This window comes from Varanus komodoensis, unplaced genomic scaffold, assembly GCF_004798865.1.
Source record: "Varanus komodoensis strain SLA01 unplaced genomic scaffold, ASM479886v1 scaffold112, whole genome shotgun sequence".
Classification (NCBI taxonomy): domain Eukaryota; kingdom Metazoa; phylum Chordata; class Lepidosauria; order Squamata; family Varanidae; genus Varanus; species Varanus komodoensis.
Genome location: NW_025335322.1, coordinates 825,620 through 845,724, shown reverse-complemented (window position 1 = coordinate 845,724; position 20,105 = coordinate 825,620). Strand labels below are relative to the sequence as shown.

Here is a 20,105-nt window from a genome sequence, read left to right as displayed (position 1 = left end):
AACAAAGTTAAGAATAGCAGTAATGATAAGAACCTGAAAAAAACTACCAGGTTCTCCCCTGAGCAAGCAGAATGGGGCACAGAATAATAATAATAATGAGTAGTATGCATTTCTATATTGCCCCACAGCCGAAGCTCTCTGGACAGTCAAATGGCTTTCTCTCAAAAGGCAAACCAACCTGCGAAATGTATTTAATTAGATTTGTATCCTGCTGTGTTAGCTGTCAGGCTCCCTTATGAAGCAGGAAGCCCTGCTCAATGGCAGCAGGCCACCTGTTTGGCTGCCCCAGGTGTCACATACCTCAGGAACGACTCTCGTACCTCCCTGAAACCACCTGTCAGCTTAGCTGTGAACCTGCCAGCAAACAGCCCCCTCTTTGCCTGCAGGACACAAAAAATGTTTCAGCAGCTGCTCAGAATTTTGTGGGAGCTTGGTGGGGGCGGGGGGAGGGGGCTCGACTCCTTTTGGAAGCTGCCTTGCACCACTTCAGGGCCTTGGTCCACCCACTGGGTCGAGTTAAGACCAGCTGGCCTCTCGTTTCAGGGATTGGTTTCATTCTCCTTACGTGGAAATGCCAAGTCTCGAACTGCAGAGCCCTTTCCATGCAAAGCCATCTCTTTTTTAGCTTATGCTTCCTCATGTTTGCACTATTTCACTATATATACAAATACAGATGCACTATAAATATCCACAATAATACAATTAATACAATCCACTGATAACTACCCTGTTTCTATGCTATTAAAACCTACTAGATCAAAAATCAAGAAGATCAGTTGGAGGTCCACCCGCTCCATCCAACGTTCAGAAATACATCAGGAATGGCTGCCAGATTCTAGCAAAATCCTCTCTTTATTTGCCCCCTAGCCAGAGGAAAATGACCGGTCAGTTCCTCCCATCAATGCCGTTGACCATATCCTATCTAGGTATTTCCTGAATCCGAACCCTTGGCCATCTTTCCAAAACTATGCCATCTCGGCTCTTGCAGCTCTCAGAAGTATCACTAATACTTCTTGACAATGCGGTCTTTCCTTCTCCCCCGTAAGGAAAGAAAAATGTGATAAAGCTTCATTAGGGGCTCTTGTTTCTCGTGTGAGCATATTCTGCACACACAGCAACCCACCGACACCTTGGTACAGCCCCATTTGAGCAAGCAGTGGCTCTTCCAAGTGCCGTAGCAATTAGATGTATCTCTCCCCAACTTGCAGTCCTCTGGGATGTGATGGATCGCCGTTCTCATCATCCCCAGCTCAGTGGCATGTGCTTGGAGGGCAGAGATAGCAGCCAGTCTTAATTTAGGGTTAATTTAGCTCTTGAAAGCTCCTTCACCCCTTTGGGGGTTGTGGTTGGGGGAGCCAGAGAGCATCAGTCCTGACCCCTAACCTGAGTGCTTCAGGACACTTCCTGGCTTTCCCCTCAGGTTTTTCCCGCCCTGATCCGTAGCCTCCCACTCAAGGAGGACTTTGAGGAATACAAGACGGTCTTCCATTGCATTAGCTTTATCTACGAGCACGATCCACAGCTGGTAAGTCTCAGTTCTTTGCATATACTCCCAAGTAGTTACACCCAGCACTGGCAGACACGCTTCGGTTCGCAAGTAGCTGTTAAAAACAGGCAGGGGATCTGAACTGAACTGAGGTGGGAGGTGCAGCAGGGAAGGTTTCTGCTTCCAGGGGGAGAGTCCTAGGGGACTGAGGGTCTTTATCTCTCCAGCTCAGGCTGGTACGCTCCACAGGAGAGGTTCCAGTTCTTCTGTCTTCTCCTCCCAGGCCTTTCTTGCCACGCACAACCCCAGAGTTGTGCGGTGTGCCTCTCCTTTCTGTGTGCTTCCGAGCTCTTGTTGGACCCGATGCAGATAATGCGGGCCGGGAACTCGCTGCTGGAGGGATCAGCGGCTTTGGCATTTAATTTTTTCCACAGAGGGGATTCCAACAGGACCTGGGAAGAAAGTGCTCTTTCTTGTTTTAGGTCTTGCAGCAGCTCGGAGAAATCATACCTATCTGCAGCAGCGTCCTGAGCGGCAAGCACATCCCAGCAGGTACGGGCCTCAGCCGGGCAGGGTGGGCCCCAAATTCGGCCGGCAAATGCGGTATGCTTTTTCCTTTTGCACCTGGCCAATAAGAGAGGATCCTCGTGATCAGCAGAAGAGCAAAAATGTTGGGGTTCTTAATCCCCCTCCATTTTTGGCAGAGATCCCCCTTGGTCCTCTTTGCCCCCGGCTTCTGAGCTTGTGGGGGCATCTGGCCAGGCGCTCTGGATGCCGCGACATGGTCGCCACCGGGTCACTGACCTCCGCTTTTCTCCGCCCACAGAGAGCCTCCAGGCTGTGACGATGTTCCTGGGCAAGCTGTCCACCCGGTCCCCGGCCGAGTTCCAGACGGCGGTGGTCTCGCTGTCCCCGGAAGCCAGCAGCTCGATCCACACGGCCCTGCGCTCTGCATGAGGCAGCGGCCGCCGCGCTCCTCCACCGCCTGGCCAACTTGCGGGGACTCGCAGAGCACACGGCCTGCTGGTGCGCACCTTGTCCCGCCTGGGCGAGTCCTGTCCTTTCGTTTTCAGATGGACTTCCTCCCGACCGGAAGCCCCACCACTCTGTTCTCCGTTCTCGTTGCCGGTCAGCTTCTTCTGGCTCACTGTGGTGCCCCGTGATGTCCGTTTGGCTCTCGGTCACCACTGTGCAAGCTGGTTTGGGATGTGTTTTACCGGGTTGCGTTGTTAAGCCTCTGAGTTGTTAAGCCTCTTCCTTGAAGAGTTGCCATTCGCACACACACACACGCACGCCCCTCTGTGCCCTGCTGCAAAAGTGAGCGGAATGTGCATCTCTCTGTCCTGCCATCTCACCGCCTCTCCGCCTCAGCTTCCTGATAGCCAACGCTTTCCACCCACCAGGGAGCAGCCGGCGCAAAGGTTCACACCACCAATTCCACGGGCAGAGGGCCAAGCCAAGCCATGGCCTGCACCACTGACCCAGTGGGTTGCTTTTGGCATGGGCCCACCTCCAGAGTCACTCCCTTCTTGAGTGGGATCGCTTTAAACCCTCCTGCTGGGGCCAGGGAAAAGGGGCACTTGGATGTCCTGCCGGGCTTGGCACCCGCATCCAACCAGCCCACACCCCTGCACCTCCGATTGGCCACTGGGGGGCGCCCTGCAGACGCGTCCATTCTCTTGCGGCTGCGTTTGCTCCTGGGCGGAGCTGGATCGCATGACTCACATCCAGGAAAAACAGATGAACTCGCTGCTGCTTGGCCATGACAGGAAGAGGGTGTGGTTTTTTGGCCTGTTTTTTTCTTCTGTTTTGCTGCTCCTCTAAACAGGAAGCCTTTCTCCGTTATCTGGCTGAGATGGCATTTCGAAAGCTCAGGCAAGCGGATGAGTCACGGCGATATCTTGTTTGTCGATGCCAACGGGTCCTGGCCATGTTGCACTACACAGTGTCCTTTCCTTCAGCCGGTGGGCGAATATAGGAAGGCTCGATTTCTGTTACGAGAAGCTGGCCTGTTTACATGCCGTGTTCTCACACTGCTCTCGGTTCAGAGGGTTCTCGCCAGCCGTTTTGTCCCGCTGCCTGCCTGCCTGCTTGCACGCAGCTCCATTCGGTGGCTCTCCAAGGGGTTTGCCGGGGGGGTTCCGTCTCCTTCCCACTGTTGCCAAAGGAGGTGGCCGCATTCGAGTGCGGCTGGCCTCCGGCTTGCTTTGGGAGCCATTCTTCCCAAAGCCCGCTCTGCCTTCCCCCGTGCATCTCCTGTAGGAACAGCTCGGGTTCTATACATTTATTTGCCAAAGTTTAGTGGTCCGTGAAGAAGCCACTAAGAGACGACTATTTTTTCAAGTGTGTGGCCCTCGTACGTTCTCAGCTGGTTCCTGGTGAGGAAGTAACACCCCAATCATCCACCGTGCTGACACACCCCAGTACTTTGTATTTAAGATTTTAACCTTCTGGGTTTGGTATTTTTTGAAAGAATGACTATATAATGTATCTTGTAATAAAAATGGTTGCCTCTGAACATGCTTCCCTGCCAGATGTGTATAGCGGATCCGGCCAGTCTTGGGCTCTTGGCAACTGTCGGTAGCGGCATTGAAAGTTTTTCAGCTGACTTCAGGCAACCTCAGGGCTGCCTCGTTCCAGCTCCAAAAATCCTGGCCCATTTTAGCTTAAAGCTCTTCATGCCAGTCATGATCCCTTCAGAGAAAGAGGCAATTCAGCCTTCAAGAATGGGGCTGGCGGGGGAGGAACTCTGCAAAGGATCACCAAAAGGTCTCTGGGAAAGGAGGCCCTAACGAATTGGCTGGGGTGCATTTGGGTAGGAATCCTGGTTGATGCTCTGAGCATCTAGAAGGCGCCCCTTGCTCCTCCAAGGGGCAGGTAGGGTCTCTCAGGTTCAGCTTTGCCCTCTTGAAGGTAACACAGGTGCTTTGAGAGAGGCAACGGACTCGCCCTCCCAGCAACTGAACTGAGCACTTCCAGGTGCTGGCAGGTTCCAGTTTTGACAAGGGGAAGGTTTGCCTCTTCTGCGAACTGGCAGGCAACCCGGCAGTCGCCTCCTCTCTCTGCGGTTTGCCTGCCTAGCTGCCTGCATTGCTCACCGCTTGAGTCACCCTCTGCCTGATCCCTCCTGGATCAGCTGACGGGGCTGAAGGTGGACTTTGCTTCCATCCAGCTTCCCAGCCTCCCTCCCTCCCTCCCTCCCTCCAAATCTGGGTTTTTGAAATCCATCTGACCCCGTCCTTGCCCAGAGCAAGGGTCACCTCTGAGCCCAATCCCCTGGCTCGGCCCCCCCTTGTCTCCAGACAAAGGAGCTGGTCTGCACAGAGGTTGCACTTGCTCCAGGGCAGAGCCCCTCCCTCTGTGGACACCATGATGGTTCTGCCCATCCTTGCTGGCCCTTCGAAAGCCCAGGAAAGCGTTCGGATCAAGGCATGGCTGAGCCTGAACTGCTGGCCAGCACTGATGAGCTATGGCGGGGAAACCGATGACCGAAGCCGTCGGTGTCAGGTGCCCCTCAACCCTCCGTGGGTAAAGATGGGCATTCTGGACCTGTGCTCCAGCAAGGCAACTTACTGGTGGCCCGCCAGAAACCCAGAGCAAATTCAACAGAGGCCTGGTAAGGAGTTCTTCCGGGATGCATAAACAGAACAGCTTTATTCGGTTAAAATTTAGGATTTAAAAAAAAAATTAACCAGCAGTCACAAATGCCTCTTCCTCATCCAAAGACCAGTTGAAAGGAAACGCTTCTTTCCAAGGGGCAGGAAAACCAGATCACAGCTTCGTTCCTTCGGGAGGACGCAGCCCCGCACTGAACCGGCAGATCTGACTCCCGCCTCCAGGCTTCCGCACTGCTAGCTCACGTGGAAACGGGCTCCCGGCTTAATGACGATCGCGCCGTAGGGCTCTGCCTGCTCCAGGCTAAGGTACTGGGCGCCAGAAAGGACTGAGGGCAGGGAGAGAGGGACGGGAGACTATCCACACCTGGCAGCTGAGTAGTGCTCCCGTCTCTAAATCGAAGCCGTTCATCAATTACCCCGTGCTGGATTTTGCCTGCTTATGCAAGCCGCCACCCGGCTCACCATGGATGGAAGCGGCCCTGAAGGTATTCTTCATCGGGAAATACATACCCAAGCACAAGTAGAAGACCCGGCTGGCCACAGCGCGAGACGTGCTGAGAGGCACCAGAGTGTCCAGTCGCATCTCTCCAAACTCCTGCAGCTTCGCGGCCACCAGCCTGCGGGGAGATGGTGTGGGGCACTTGGCGGACACCCACTGGATGGGGGCTCCCCGGCCCCAGGACACGGTGGGGGCTCCCCGTCTGGTGCGCCGAGCTCTTTCTGGGAAGGGCTGTGAGGCGCAGATCACATGCCCCTTTCCCAGAAGGCCTCCGCCTCCCACCAAGCAAGGGTCACGTCCCCGTTCAGGAAGGAGGGAAGAGGGGAGAGTGATCCTTCCTTGAGACTTTGTGGGCCGCAGCAGAACTGGTTTCTTGAGGGCAGGCCCACACAGACATAGGCCAAATCAAACCTCGCTGGATCCGCTTCCTTTCCTCCCTCCCCGCATGTATTTTCCTGATTCTAAGGCTCCGAAATCATTCTCCAAAGGTTTTGTACTGGGAATAAGAGCTTTAAGACGACACGTGCTGCAGTTTTTTTGTATTGGGGCCTGGATCCACCCACAAGGGAATGCAGCCACTCAAGAGTCCTGCCAAAACTGGACACAGAACAGACCTCGGGCTGAAAAAGATTCGGCACTCCTGGGCCGAGGATGGGGAATTCACCAGGATGGGCACACCTGCGCACGGAGTCCAGCGTGACCGCGTCCTTCTCCAACGGCAGCTCAAAGCTGATTTCCGGGAGCTCGGGGACGACCGGCAGCGCCACTTCCTCTGGCTCGAGGGGAATCCTGTGGAGCAGGGGGTGGCTCAGGAGAGAGGCAGGGCACCCCCCACACCTGAGAGCAGGCCACACTGATCCAGGGCAGGGAGGGAAGGCCGATCCGCTTCGTCTCACCTCTCCTCCACTGCAACTAAGCTAGGGCGAAGCTCCTCTTCGGTGATCTCGAGGGAAATCTCTGCAAAAGGGACCAGAACAGAAAGAGAGCGCCGTGTTTCAAAGACCGCCCCAGCTGAGAGGAGATCCCACATCAGCAGGATACGTGCGGGGCTAAACCGGGAGAGATGGCAACCGTCTTTCAGCCTGAGGGGAGCATTTAGTTCTGGAGAAGCTCTTAGGGGCCCACACACCAGCGGCTCAGGAGGCCAAAATACCCCGGAATGACAGCATTTTTTGGGCTGGTATGAGGTCTCAGGGGAGCATTTCAAAGTGTTTGAATTCGGTGGAGAGAGCACCGCTAAGGCTGGGAGCACACCAAGCCACCTGTGGGTCAGGAGAAGGGTGGGATTAGGAGGAAGGGGCATGGCCATCTGAGGAGCACTGGATTTGTCCTGTAGGCCTGAGGGCCAACAGCTCTGAGCAGAGGTTTCTGGAATGCCACTTGCAGGAGGCTGCTTAAGTAGGAGCCCAGGAGTAGGGGAGGAAATGAACTCGGCCCCCAGTATCTTTGGGAGACCACCCCCCACGCACCTGATGAGCCCACCCGTGATACGCTTCCTTCCTCTGCAGCTCGCAGCTCCTGCCAAACAGGGAAAAAAAGGACGCACCAAGCATCAGGGAGACGGAACAGAGACCAGCTGCACAAAGTTACAGAGTTGAGAGCCGAAGTGTGGTTTTATGAATGGGCTAGAGCAGCGGTGGGGAACCTCCGGCACGCAGGCCACGACGGGCACGCAGAGCCCTCTCTGTCGGCACGCGAGCCAAGTCGCCCCAGCATCGCCCCAGCAGCCGAGCATCGGATAACGGTGCACATAGCGGCCATGCGCATGGTTGGAAAGGAGTAGCGGCGCCAGGCGATGATGTCACAAGCCGCGACTCATTAGCCGTGACTCATCGAGCTTTTGCATGGCCTGTCAGTGCGCTGCCAAGGATATATCTATATATATATTTGCTTGGACTGGCTGTTTTCAGGTTTTATTGCAGTGTCGGCACTTTGTGATAAATAAGTTAGGCTAGTGGTGGCAATATGATCTGGCCTGGGCAACTTCTTCTTCCTTCTCTTTCTCCTCCTATATTTTTATTTTATACTGATAATTTTAACTTTGTATTTGTAAATCAATGTATTTTTTGTATTGTTATATTTAATGGTAATTTATTATGTACTATTGTATTTCAATGTATTTTATCATGTTGTAAGCCGCCCCAAGGTTTCGGCAAGGGGCGGCATAGAAATGTTATAATAATAATAATAATAATAATAATAATAATAATAATAAGTGGGTTTTGGGTTGCAGTTTGAGCACTCGGTCTCTAAAAGGTTCACCATCATTGGGTTAGGGTTAGAAAAACGAGGTGTCCTGCTATAATTTTGATGGTTGGAATGTGTTTAGAATGGGCAGAAATGATGAGCTGTGCAGAAAAGCTCCTCAAGGAAGGTTTTTTCAAAATCGCCCTATTCTCAATGGAACTTTAGCCCTATATTAGGATTTGGGGTGTGCACCAGGGTAGGGTTAGGGTTAGGAAAACGAGGTGTCCTGGCATGGTTTTGGCAGTTGGGATGTGTTTAGAAGGGGCAGAAACGATGAGCTGTGCAAAAAAAAGCTCCTCAAGGAAGGCCTTTTCAAAATCGCCCTATTCTCAGTGAACCTTTATCCCTATGCTAGAGTTAAGAGGTGTGCTCCAGGGTAGGGTTAGGCTAGTGGTGGCAAACCTATGGCATGCGTGCCACAGTGGGCGCACAGAGCCCTCTCTATCAGCACGGGAGCCAAGTCGCCCCAGCAGGCAAGCATCAGATAACCGCGCACACAGGGGCCATGCGCATGCTTGGAAAGTAGCAGTGGCTCCAGGCGATGACAACACGAGCAGTGACTCATTAGCTCGACTTGTCTGAGCTTTCTCATGGCCGGTCAATGTGCTGCCATTTGTTTGGTCTGCCTGTGAGTTTTTTCTAAACAAAAACCTCAGTTTTCAGGCTGTATTGCAATGCTGGCACTTTCCAATAAATAAGAAGGTTTTGGGTTGCAGTTTGGGCACTCGGTCTCTAAAAGGTTTGCCATCACTGGGCTAGAGAATGTAGCCTGAAGTACCTGTTTCTGCCTAATCCTGGAAGCTAAGCAGGGTCTGGACTGGTCAGAATTGAGATGGGTGACTAGAGTGTATAATTCTATGATTATTGGTGTAAGCTGCCCAGAGAGCTTTGGCTACAGGAATAATAATAATAATAATAATACGACGACGACGACGACGCGGGCCAGAGTTAGGAAAGTATGGCGTAGGAACTGCCACTAACTCTGCTCTGTGAAAGCAGAGAGGGGAGCTCTCATTTTCAGCTGCTGGCACGACTCTTTACCTCTAGCTCGCTAGGAACCTCTGCCTTCTGCACTTCTTCCACTGCTCTCTCTATCTCCTCCTCTTCCAGCACTCGGCGCCTGGCGTAATCCACACGCTGGAGGCTGGCACAGCGGGACCAGAGGCCGAGGAGGGTGGGATGCATCCAACCTGGAAGGATGAAAGTCAGGCAGTGCTTGCATTCCTCAGAAGGAGCTCCGTGGCGTCTCAATCTCGCTGGTGAGGCCTTGGCCCGTATTGAGCACCCTTCGTCCAGACACACGGCACTGCAGGCAGCCTCAAAGGCCACCAAATCGGGTGGAAATGGCACATGATGGCCTACGGGCAGAGCAGTGTCAAAGCAGCTGCTGGACTCCCCAGATCCGAAGTGGGGAGCAGCCTGGACCTTTGGGGGTGGGAATTCATATTCTGATCCCCCCACCCCGCAAAAGGAACTGCGCCAGTTGCTTCTCAGAGGTCATGAAATGGGAAAGGGAAGCATTCCGGGGGGAGGCAGCCAGGACGGGAGGAGAGTGAGGTCACCAAGATATCTCAGCAGCCTCTTTGTGTCTGAAGGGTTGTGACTAAAAGGAAAGTGGAAAAGAGCCGCTCCTCTCTCAACGAGCTGGACAAAAACTCGGCAATTTCATTTCGAATAAATGGCAAAGCCCACTGGAGGTTGGGCTCCTCTGATGTGCCACCAAGACCTCCAGATGCACCAAGAGTCACTCATCCGGGAGGGCTGCTTCTGCCCTGCGGTCATGCCTCGTTCCGTCTGCAGCCAAGGACTGCTCCTTGGGTGCCAAGACAAAGGCAGGCCACCCGCAGCCCTCCACGAATTGGCAGGACTCCCAGCCGCCCCCTCCCCAGCCGTCAGGACTTGGGAGTCTGACTTTTGGAGGGCTGCTGGTTGCTTGGACCTGTGAACAGAAGACCTGGGAGATGAGTTGGGCCACAGCACAGCTGGCTCCTTGCCTTTATGTTCACCTTGTGAAAAGGGATCACGGGTGCTCCAGGCCCAGGTAGCTAAGGATTCAGAAAGGTTCCCAAGAAGCGGATGAGAAAAAGACGGGGACGGACAGAAAGCCATGCGCTGCCTGTTCCCCCGTGTTGCATATTTCTTTTAAAATCCTCTTAGCAGGGAGCCTTCTCTAAAATTTTTACGCAAGTCCAGCACGGAAAGTTCAGCTGCTGGTGGAGAAAGAAGAGCAGCTGAGATAAACAGATGGAGAAAACAGTCTAGAAGTTCAACGACGACGCTGGTCTGCAATTCAGGGAAGCTTTTCAAACCCTCAAGGGAGAGATTCCCTTGGGCATGTCCTTGTGCTGATGGTGCCTCATCTGAGCACCAGCAGACAACACTGATCTGGTTTGGGTTGAAGGTCTGCTTTTAAGACACTATCAAGGCACCTTTTAAACATGGATTTTTAAGTGAGGGCTTCTAAGGTCGCTTTTTGTGTACACAGTGTTATTATTTAATGGTTTTATCTTCTGGATCAGTCACCGACTGCCTTGCTTGGCTTCAGAAAGGCTGCACAGACACAACAAAAATAATTATTTCTACAAACGAGAGGCGCATATTCATGTAGATCTTCTGTCTGAATAAACTCTCTCTTCCTCTCGCTTTGATCTCCCAACGTGGCCCATTCTTCCTTCCTTTAAAATCTATCTCTCCATTCTGGAAGGAATGGACTATTCATACGCAGTCTGAATAGCCAGGTTTGCCTGGCATGTTAATTCAGGCAGGTGCGAAACAGCTAAAACATGCACTGCCACCAGCTGGCTGTCCCAGCCCACGTTCCAAGCTGCCAAGGCTGCTTTGGTCTGTTCCCACCCTTTCGAGGAAGAACCTGCTTTGTTCTCGGGCAGCAGAGCAGGGCGAGGGAAGGCGGCCCAGCCATCCTGGGGGTGACACAATGCTCACCATATGTTGGCCCTCCCAGGAGCTCTGCTGGCGTCCTCAGCCTCTTGCCTGGCAGCAGCACCGTCTCCTAAACAGAGGAGGGGAAAAGATGGACAGGCTTTCTCCAACGGGGGCCCTTCAGATGCGTTGGGCTGCAGCTGGGAGTCGTAGTTCAAGGCATCTGGGGAGGGTTGGGCTGGGAGGAAGCTGAGGGACAGCCAAGAGGATGGGGACTCGGGCTTCCATTCGGGTTGGTTTTCTTGGAAGGAGAGAATGCTGAGGGGAAGAAAAAAGCTTGAGTCTACAACTTCGTGCTAAGGGGATCTGTCTGAGAGCCAGTGTGGTGCAGTGGTGAAGAGCATGGGACTGGGACTCAGGCGATCTGGGTTCGAGTCCCCACTCAGCCATGGAGCCAACTGGGTGACTTTGGGCCAGTCACAGACTCTCAGCCCAACCTACCTCGCAGGGTTGTTGTTGTGGGGATAAGATGGAGGAGGAGATGTAAGCTGCCTTGAGCCCTTTGTAGGAAAAAAGCAGGATATAAATCGGAAAATAAATAAAAATAAATGAAATAAATCGCAGCATGCCTGAAGTGTGGAAGCGCCGCACCTGTTTCCCTGTCCTTGGCTGAGTGATGTGCAGCACGGAACGTTCACAAAGGCTCCAGCTGCTCGAGGGCAGATGCCCGCCAGAACGTCCACTGTCCAGTCCTGGGAGTGACAGGGAGGTCTGGGCGAGCCACCGCTTGCGGCTGCGTGAACGCCACATTCTGCACCGAAGCCAGCCCTTTTCTGTGGCACAGCCCCTGTGGCCTTGGTACGTTGCACGGCTTTTCCCTGCGACGGAAGAATCGATCCAAGGAGGGCCGTGAGCAAGTGTGATGTGTGTTTTAGCCCCACGGGGCAATGATTCTGACTCTTACCAGGCGCTGGCACTGGGCCTGTGGGTCCAAAAGCTGGCTCTGGAAATCCTCCCGGGAAAGCTGCGTCACGGGATCCAGGAAGCGCAGCTGCCTCCGCCGCTTGGGGGGCCCAGGTGGAGACGGTTCATACTCGGGCAGGTGCAGCTGCGGGGCGGCGAGGGAACTGTTGGGTTGTCTTGCAGCGCCTCAGCACTGAAGCAAGGGGTCCCTTCAGGTCCGGCACGCGCAAGGGAACCGACCCTCTCGTCCCTTCCTCTCCCTTAACCTCTGGGCTCCACGGGGCACGTTCCTCTAGCACGGCACTCACGGGGGGCGAGGGCTGCAACCGGAGGCCCTCTCGATCAGGCGTCACTTCTAGAAGAAACCAGCAAGGCGCTGGGTTAGCGAAAAGGCCAAGAGGGACTCGCGTGTGGACAGCGGCTCGACCCACAACCTCACGGCTCCCTACTCCTGCCAGAGCCCAGAGGACTCACCCAAAGGGGGCCGGGGGACTTCTTCCAAGAGCCTGGTCTCCTCCGGCAGCAGTAGACCCGTCTCCTGGATGGCTGAAGGCTCCTCCCCGATCCTGCCAAAGAAATGGGGGCGCAGCTGGGACAGGAACGAGCCCACAAATCTTTGGGGGACAGAACCAGTCAGTCCTTGCAGAGAGGAAGAGGAAGAGGGAGTCCTGCCTGGAGGAGTCTACAGTTGCAATTTCAAGAGGGGAAGGCACAGGGTGAGGAACATGACAGAGGCGAGGGCAGGGATGCAACGAGCCACGTTCTGAAGTGACAACGGGGAGCCCACAGGCCTAACCCAGGTTGCCCGGACACTAAACATGCCCTTCCACGGCTCGCCTCGCTCTCTTTCCCCCCTGACTACGGATTCTTTGGTGAGTCCTCGCTTTGGTGCCATTTCCTCCCCTTCCAAACTGTTGAAATGGCCCCTTCAGGCTGGCAGGAAGAGCTTTATGATAAAATCCGGGGCAATTCCAGCGTTTCAGTCATGTTTCAGCCAGCATTTCAGGGCCAGGTGGAAAGAGATTCAGCACCCCGACCTAAAGGAAGATCTTTGACTAGGATCTCAAAGGACTTTGGATTTCTTGGAGCCCCCCCAGTGGGGCTGGCGAAAAGCTGAGTAGCCTTTCCTAGACTTGGGGTCCCCCAGACCAATCCAGGAGAGGATCCTTCATCGTGCCTGCGTTCTTCCTCGCCCCACCCCACCCCGCCTCTTTACCATGTGGGAGACAACAGCCCCACGGAGACCAAAGCCTCTTCCTCTCGGACCTCCTCTGCAGGCTCTGAAAGAATGGAAGAAACAGAGAGGCAGCAGAAAAATGTCAGCGGCGGTGGAGACATAAGCGGGGTTCGTGGCAGGGAGAAGTAAATGGGAACAGCTGCCTATCCTCCCAGCCGATGCCTTCCTGAAAGTTTGGCACCGCTTCTTAGAACAATACATCTATGGCCTGCTTTCTTCTTTTCCAGATTTTTCACAGTTTCCAGGCATCCAGACCCATGCAGTGCAACTGGACCTCCTCCCCCCACAACTCTTCGGCAGCCCCCTTCCTCTCCCTTCACCTTCTTCGGCACGTCTTTTTCGGGGAGAAACGCGCAGGGGCCTCTCCTCCCCGGGCGCCACGAACCCTTCTTGCTCAACCAACATTTCAATTTCCTTGACCGTGATCTCCGGCAGGTCTTTTTCACCCTGGGGCAGAGGGAAATGCAAGCTGAGCCCCCCACCGCCCTGGCCACAAACACCCCACCAGTGTAACGCACGCTCAGCCCTGACCTCCTGCCCGAACGGAGCTCTTACCTCAATCGGCAGCACGATGATGGGCTCCATCTCCTTGAGTGTGATGGCTTCAGGGGGGAGGGTGAGGAGTGGCTCCTCTTTGGAGGCACAGGAATCAAAGGGTCATGGGTTACTTCTGAATTCACACCCTGCCTTTTGGCCCAAAGCAGCTTCGCCCAACCTGGCACACTCCAACATGCCGGATCACGGCCATGCCTGCCCTTATCCGCACCTAGCAGCTTGCAGAATGGTGTTTGAAAACCTAACTCTGCACCCAAAGAGCTGAAACTTTAAAAAAACCTGAATAAATTATCCTTCCCTGCAGCCACATGAAGGACTGGCAAAGCTTTGCACTGAACATTCACAATTCTAGTAACAGCAATAGGGGCATCTTCGTTCAGGCCTAGTGTACCACTTCTGAGGCAGAAACGCATTCTGGGACTGCGTGGAGCCCAAGCTAGGAGACATCTGGGCAGCAAGTGCCAATTTCAGTTCAAGGGATGGCAAGTTTCTTAAAAGGCAAACTCTCATCCTGACTGGGCCAGTTCATAAGCGATGGCACACATGTAGGTTGAAGAATCCCACGGAGTGCCGGGCACAACTGGGAGAGAGTAGACATGCTGCCTTTCGTACACCCACGGCTTCCGCTTTTAACAAGCCACCTGCAATCAGCTTTATCACAGGTTCTGCACATAACACATGAACCTGAAATGCTGGGTTGTTCAGGGTCAAAACAACCCAGCAATCAACCCATGGCTTGTTGCCAACAGCCCATCCATGTGGGTTTGCACATCACTCCCAATTGTGCTGATCAGACCTTGTTTCCAGAAAGCAGAAGCCGCTCCTCCACTGCAGAGTCCGCACCTACTCTCCGCTGCTCGCTCTGGGCAGCCCACCGGTTCTTCTACTCAGGGGTTGCCCTTCTGTGTGAACCAGGTCATCCACTGGCTGGACACAGATGCCCAAGCTGCATCACCCACTTTCTTATCTGCCCTAGGCTCCCCGTTCACCTGCCCTCCGACGTGGGACAGGCGGCGGCGGCGATCGTTCCACAGGGCTTCTCTCTGGAGTTGGTGCTTCCAGGAGGTGGCGGATCTGGTAAGGACGGAGGAGAAAGGGACAGAAGATAAGCTGCTCCGTACCTGGGAGCTGGGATCCGACAGCCATGGGCCGAAGGAGGGGAGGGCAGATGCGGGACGGGGCGAGAGAGCATCGTACGTGCGGGATGGATGCGGGACTGGGCAGGACAGGCTCCATCACCCCAAAGAAGGGGTTGGGGGCTTCCTCTAGCGCTTCCATCAGGACCAGCTGATCGGGGAGCAGCAACCCCGGCCTGTGGTCAGAAGGATGAAAAAAATCCTTATTTTTATTTACAAGGTGTTTGTACCAATCTGCACCCAACAAGAGGCCCGAGTGGTGAGCCGAAAAGCCGTGTATTTGAAACTTCCCGAGGGCCCCACAGATATTCTTCTTAGACCCTCTTCCCCCCCAGAGGTGGCATTGAACTACAACTCCCATCATGTCCAGCCAGCATGGCCAGATAGACTCAGCATGGGGAGGCTACAGTCCAGCATAACATCTGGAGGGCATCAAGTTTGGGAAAGTGCTTTTACGAAATTTTCTCAACAACCCTGTAAGGTAGGCCAACATTTTTTTGAGAGGCTGTGGCTTCCTAAAGCTTCCCGTACAGCTTTGGCAGTGGCAAGATTCGGAAGCCCTGGACGCCCAGGCTCACAACTTGCCCTCTTCTCCACCACCCCGGAGACGTTCACACAACACAGGCAGAATGGCCTCCAATATCCACCTTTGGTTCCAAAACATGGGTTGAAGCGCCCCACCATAACCACCACAACGGGGTGGAAATTGGCCCCATTTTATTGAACAGGAAACTGAGGCTCAGGAGATGAGCCCTCACTCACTGCTCCAGGTCCGTCAAGTCGATGCGGATTTGCAGCTGGGCCCGGTGGAGTCGTTCCAAAATTTGCTGGATATCTTCTGAAAAGGGGGTAAAAATCGGGATGGTGTCAGAGCCTTTGGGGAGATGTAGCAGGAGAGCCAATACTGACTGAAAAGCAGGAGAGGGAGAGAAGAGTCCGGAAGACGGAGGAAGTGGCACCAAGAAAGATCTAGTGATCCTACCGACAAGATACTGGCACTGACGGCTGTACACACGGATCACCCCATACTGCAGCTGAGCTGAGAGGTAGAGGGAGAATCGGGGCCGCGGGGCACCCGGCACGGGTGGTGGGACCCGGACGAGGATGAAGGCCATGATCTCCTCGCTGCAAAGAGAAGGAAAGAGATGGTATCACTACCATCCATAGGAACGGCGCTCCGCTTGGCCTTGCCTTTTCTCCTAGCAACTCCCGTACCCCTCCGGCCCTTTGAGTCTTGTTTTGAGGCTTGGCCAGGCTCCATCAGCCATCCTGCAAGCTGATTTTTGCCCATCTTGAGGACTAGAATCTCGCTTTTTAAATAAAACATACTAATGGTACATAACAAGAACTAATGGTGGTTTAAAAAAAAAAAAGAACTAATCCTTATGCTGGAGGTGCAAGAGTTCCACAAAGCTTGGAACTCCTCAGCCCTTGCTCTGAGAGGATGGAGGAATGGAGAAATGACCTTGTGTCACCTGCATGGCCTTCAGTCCCGAAAGACATTTTTGTCCTGCCAAATCTGCCTCTCAACTGGACCTTAGGAGCAAAGGTGCTCTGGGGATCCACCAGCGCCTTTCTCTCTTCTGGAAACCATCCCAGACCCCTGCCAGACCTCCATGGCCCTCGCTCACCAGGTCTGCGGGATGTTGACTTTCAGGTACTCCCGTTTCAACAGTTTGGTTGCTCCAGTTGCTGCCAACCTGGAAGGCAGAGGAGCGTCAGGGCGGAAAGAGTCCGGACGGCAGCAGACGAAGCCCTGCCTGCCCGGCCGACCCCCTTTCCACACGGCATTACCAAATCGTAGCAAAACATCCCGTATGGCGTTGCAAGACGTTGGGATAATAGAACATGGTGGAGTGAGTTGCACGTCCTTTTCTGGCAACGAGGTTGGGGGACTCCCCAGTATTAAGGGAGCAATTTCCTCCCCACAAACAATGGCCTTTTCCTGAACTTGGTGCACAATGTTATCAGCTGTGTTGTTATTTGCTTCTCAAAGTTGCAGAATCTTAAATTTTGTAATCTTCCTTGGAAACCTGCAAATGCTGAATGGGTCTAACTCCTGCAATCTCTGTGACTCAGTGCTGGAAGCCCAGACTTAATATAGAGCTGTCCTTCCCTAAAACTGAGTTATTTCTTTGTGTAGCTGACAAAAGACTATAATCAGGTCAGTTTTAGGGTAAATGGTGATGTACAGGAAGGTGACTTTTATGAACAACAGTGCAGTAACACAGACAAGTTGAATAAGCTAACAGGGAATTTAAGCAAAAATGTCCCTTTTAGGGCCAATATTAATTAAAACAGCCAATTACAAGAGACTCTGAAACAATTAAGACAGAATCACAAGAAACATATAATGTGTTATGGAAGAACAGAACAGCTGGAATAGCCAGTCCAGTCCCCAACAGAACACACAATTAGGAATAAATTTTACTATCTTAAGATTAATCTGTATTATTTTTAGATTAATCTATTTGAAAATTAATGCAGATTAACAGTAAGGACTGTTATTTAAGAGGAATTTGCGTGAATTAATAAGCAAATAAACAGAAATTCACTGGCACGTGGGTTAAGTAACAGATCAAAACAGTGAAAAGCAAAAATATTGGACTGACAAATTGATCCCAGAAAGATTGAACAAACTTTGTGTATTTTTGAAATAAAGGTAGCAGTATAAGTACTTGAAATGTGCAAATAGGTAAGATCACGAACACAATAAGGAATGCCCAGGTATAATTAAGGCCCCTAATAGACAGAGGCAGTTTTAGGAATACTGGCCCTCAAGTGCCCTTTTGGGGTCAGAGATACGCCCCAATGTAAAGAGAATGGTAAGGTTCAAGTACCATCAAAAGGGCAATGCGCCCGGTTATCCGCGCAAGTAATGTATTAATATTGGCACTAGATAAGCGGCCAGTAAATTAATTCGGTCATCACTAGATCAATTCGTTGGAGTAAAACTTGGATTAAGCTGCTATTGGGGCGGGAAGCAGCATTTGCAAAAGGGCGAGGGGCACCTATGGGGCCAAAGGAGAAGAGACCCTCCCCACTGCCGCTTCCTTTAATTTCCCGGGGTCAAAATGAGCTACAAGCCCCAACCCAGTTTATAAAAGACCCCCTGAGGGCCAATCACTGCGGTCGTCTAACGCCCTGACCACTGAGCAGCTCTCCCTCTTCGAACTTCCTTAGCCAATCCATTCAGGGGGAGCCACGTGGAAAATCTTCTCGCCGCCTTGGAAACACAATTGTTTACTCTCCAGTTTCAGCCAGTCAAATCTCTGCATTTTCTTTTCTTCGGATTCCAACCAATCGGAGAGCTTCTCTGCTCACCCCCTCCCCGTTCCGTGTTCGTCGGATTAAGTTGGACCAATAAGCACTCGGCCTCCTCAGAGTTCTACCCAATAGAACAACATTCGAGGCGAGGCTCTCGCGCGTTGTTGTTACGGTCTTTCTCGCAATTCTTTGCCCGCTGATCCCACCCACTGCTATGCCTGTCCAATGAGATGAAGGAGCTTGGCCAGGAGATTGTCCAATCACAGAGAAGGGGCCGTTTTCCCTCCAATTTCTCCTCAGGAATCCCGGAGGCCTAAATAGTGCGAGGGAGCTGATTAATTTCTTCTCTCTCCATTAGCCAGATTCACTCACCAACATTCAGGTTGCAAAATTATTAAAAATAAAGGATTGACAATTAAAATGCACTTTGTGCTTGTCAATCATTCCTTGCCCAGCCTACCTCGCGGGGCTGTTGTGAGAGCAAAGTGTGTGATGTGATTTAAGCTGCCTTGAGCTCAGAGGAAAACTGGGAGCGAACTCTCGTAAAAAAAAGTGCGGGTGGGGGAATAAATGCAAAGGATTTCTGAGCATAGGATTTTTTTTTCTGTTTTATAATTTAGTTTTAATTCATTTAAGTTTTATTTGCATTGCCAAAAAAGCTTTTAACCACTAGTAGTACAATGCTGTCCACACAAGCAGCCAACCAGCTGCCCACATGATCCCACAAGCAGGACATACATGAAACGGGACACTCTGGCCCACGTTCCCCAGCAACTGGTGTACACAGGCGCATTGCCTCTGACCCTGGAGGGAGCATCCAGCCATCAGGACTAGTAGGACTGATTTCCAGCTCCTTTTAAAGCCTCTACTTCCTGGCCTCCGCCATTTTATTTTATATTGCCTTACTTTATATTATATATTACATTTCTATACTGCTCAATAGGCCAAAACTCTCTGAGAAGTTTGCAGCAAGGAAAATGATAAAGTACCACATAAGATACACTATGAAAGTATTAAACTATGGGATCAAAGAGAAGCAAGAAGTCAATAAAGATTGAAATAAAGTTAGTAGAAATGCAAAGATTAAAGTAGAATAATGGACTTAAAACAAAAGCAGAAAGACTAAAATGACTGGGAAGTGGGGAGATCTTCCCTTGGCACCAGAGAGAGGACAGTGCAGGCACCCAGCCAGCTTCTCTGGGAAGTTCATTTCACGGCCAGGGTGCCCCAATGGAAAAGGCAATCTTTTGTGTAGGATGCTGGGAGTTGCAATTCAATTCCAGTTAGATTTTTTTCTCCTGCACTTGCCCCAAAATGCTGAGCTTTGTTCCCAGAACCTCCAAAAGAAATCCATTTTACCAGAAATATTCCAAGAGCTGTCTGGGGCAAATTACTAGAACCTTAACCAGGATCTACTGACTTTGAATAAGACTTTTTTTAAAAAAATGAGGAAATGCTAAATGGTTATATCCCTGGAGCATGCGGGCATAAAAATAATTTGCCACTGGAAGGCACCTTTTACAAACTGCTGCTTTCCAGAAGTTGAGACCAAAATTCCCAACTATCAGTTATGCTGGCTGGGGTTGGTGGAAACTGAAGTCCAGAACTTCCACAGAGTACCAGCCTGAGGAAGGCTGTATGGAGGAAATTAGTAAATTAACAATCAATACATTAACAGTTCCTGCAGATAGAACCACCAAATAAATGCATGACGGAGGAACGCAAATATATGAACCAGCACATTAAAGCCGAGGAACAACCTTAAACGCAGATGACTCATCCTACCCACAACCCAATCTTTTCACTAGAAATTTAACTAATCTGATTGCAGATATTTGTTTCCACAGAAACATCCTAAGGACACCATGATCTTCGGTGGTTTTTGCAGCGGTTTGCCAAAATGTGTATACCCATTTTACAGATTTGACCAATCTGCTTGCTTAATAGTGAAAAGCTCTGGCTTTCCAAACAGGAGCCACCTTTTCAGTTGTCTCTGGGGGGCCAAAGATGTTCAAAACAGAAGAGATTTTTTTTAAAGCAGTGCACGAATTCTGTTTAAATAATTTTTAAAATTACCACTTTTGAAAAACACAAATGTGTAGAAAATTCATTTCAGTGCAAGTTATGAAATATGAAAAGTGTTGGCATTCAAGGGAATATTTCAAAGACCCGTCAGGTTCTGGGTAAAACAGCCTCCTTGGTCATAGTGGCAGAAAAA

General features: G+C 51.9%; 2 protein-coding genes across 3 annotated transcripts in view; one reads left to right on the top strand and one right to left on the bottom strand.

The window, feature by feature from the left end:
* IPO4 (importin 4) overlaps nucleotides 1-4,004 on the top strand; it is a 33,013-nt gene extending 29,009 nt beyond the window's left edge. Inside the window, exons 28-30 of one of the 2 annotated variants that reach the window (XM_044420955.1) lie at nucleotides 1,421-1,525; nucleotides 1,969-2,038; nucleotides 2,313-4,004. In XM_044420955.1, coding sequence (XP_044276890.1) covers nucleotides 1,421-1,525; nucleotides 1,969-2,038; nucleotides 2,313-2,443 — 306 coding nt within the window. In that variant the 3' untranslated portion in view covers nucleotides 2,444-4,004. Of the gene's footprint in view, nucleotides 1-1,420; nucleotides 1,526-1,920; nucleotides 2,039-2,312 lie in introns of those variants that run through there. The other variant, XM_044420956.1, reaches the window with a different exon arrangement.
* A 1,109-nt stretch (nucleotides 4,005-5,113) lies between these two features.
* Nucleotides 5,114-16,470, bottom strand: REC8 (REC8 meiotic recombination protein). Its single transcript, XM_044420892.1, has 19 exons — nucleotides 16,415-16,470; nucleotides 16,252-16,320; nucleotides 15,603-15,745; nucleotides 15,383-15,458; nucleotides 14,682-14,796; nucleotides 14,474-14,558; nucleotides 13,485-13,561; nucleotides 13,250-13,376; nucleotides 12,909-12,972; nucleotides 12,167-12,258; nucleotides 11,933-12,047; nucleotides 11,694-11,868; nucleotides 10,793-10,859; nucleotides 8,891-9,039; nucleotides 7,072-7,120; nucleotides 6,499-6,559; nucleotides 6,071-6,391; nucleotides 5,614-5,720; nucleotides 5,114-5,429 (listed from the first exon to the last, which is right to left on the bottom strand). Exons 1-19 carry the CDS (start codon nucleotides 16,468-16,470, stop codon nucleotides 5,338-5,340), a joined length of 2,040 nt encoding a protein of 679 aa, XP_044276827.1. The 3' UTR covers nucleotides 5,114-5,337.
* Nucleotides 16,471-20,105: the final 3,635 nt, after the last annotated feature.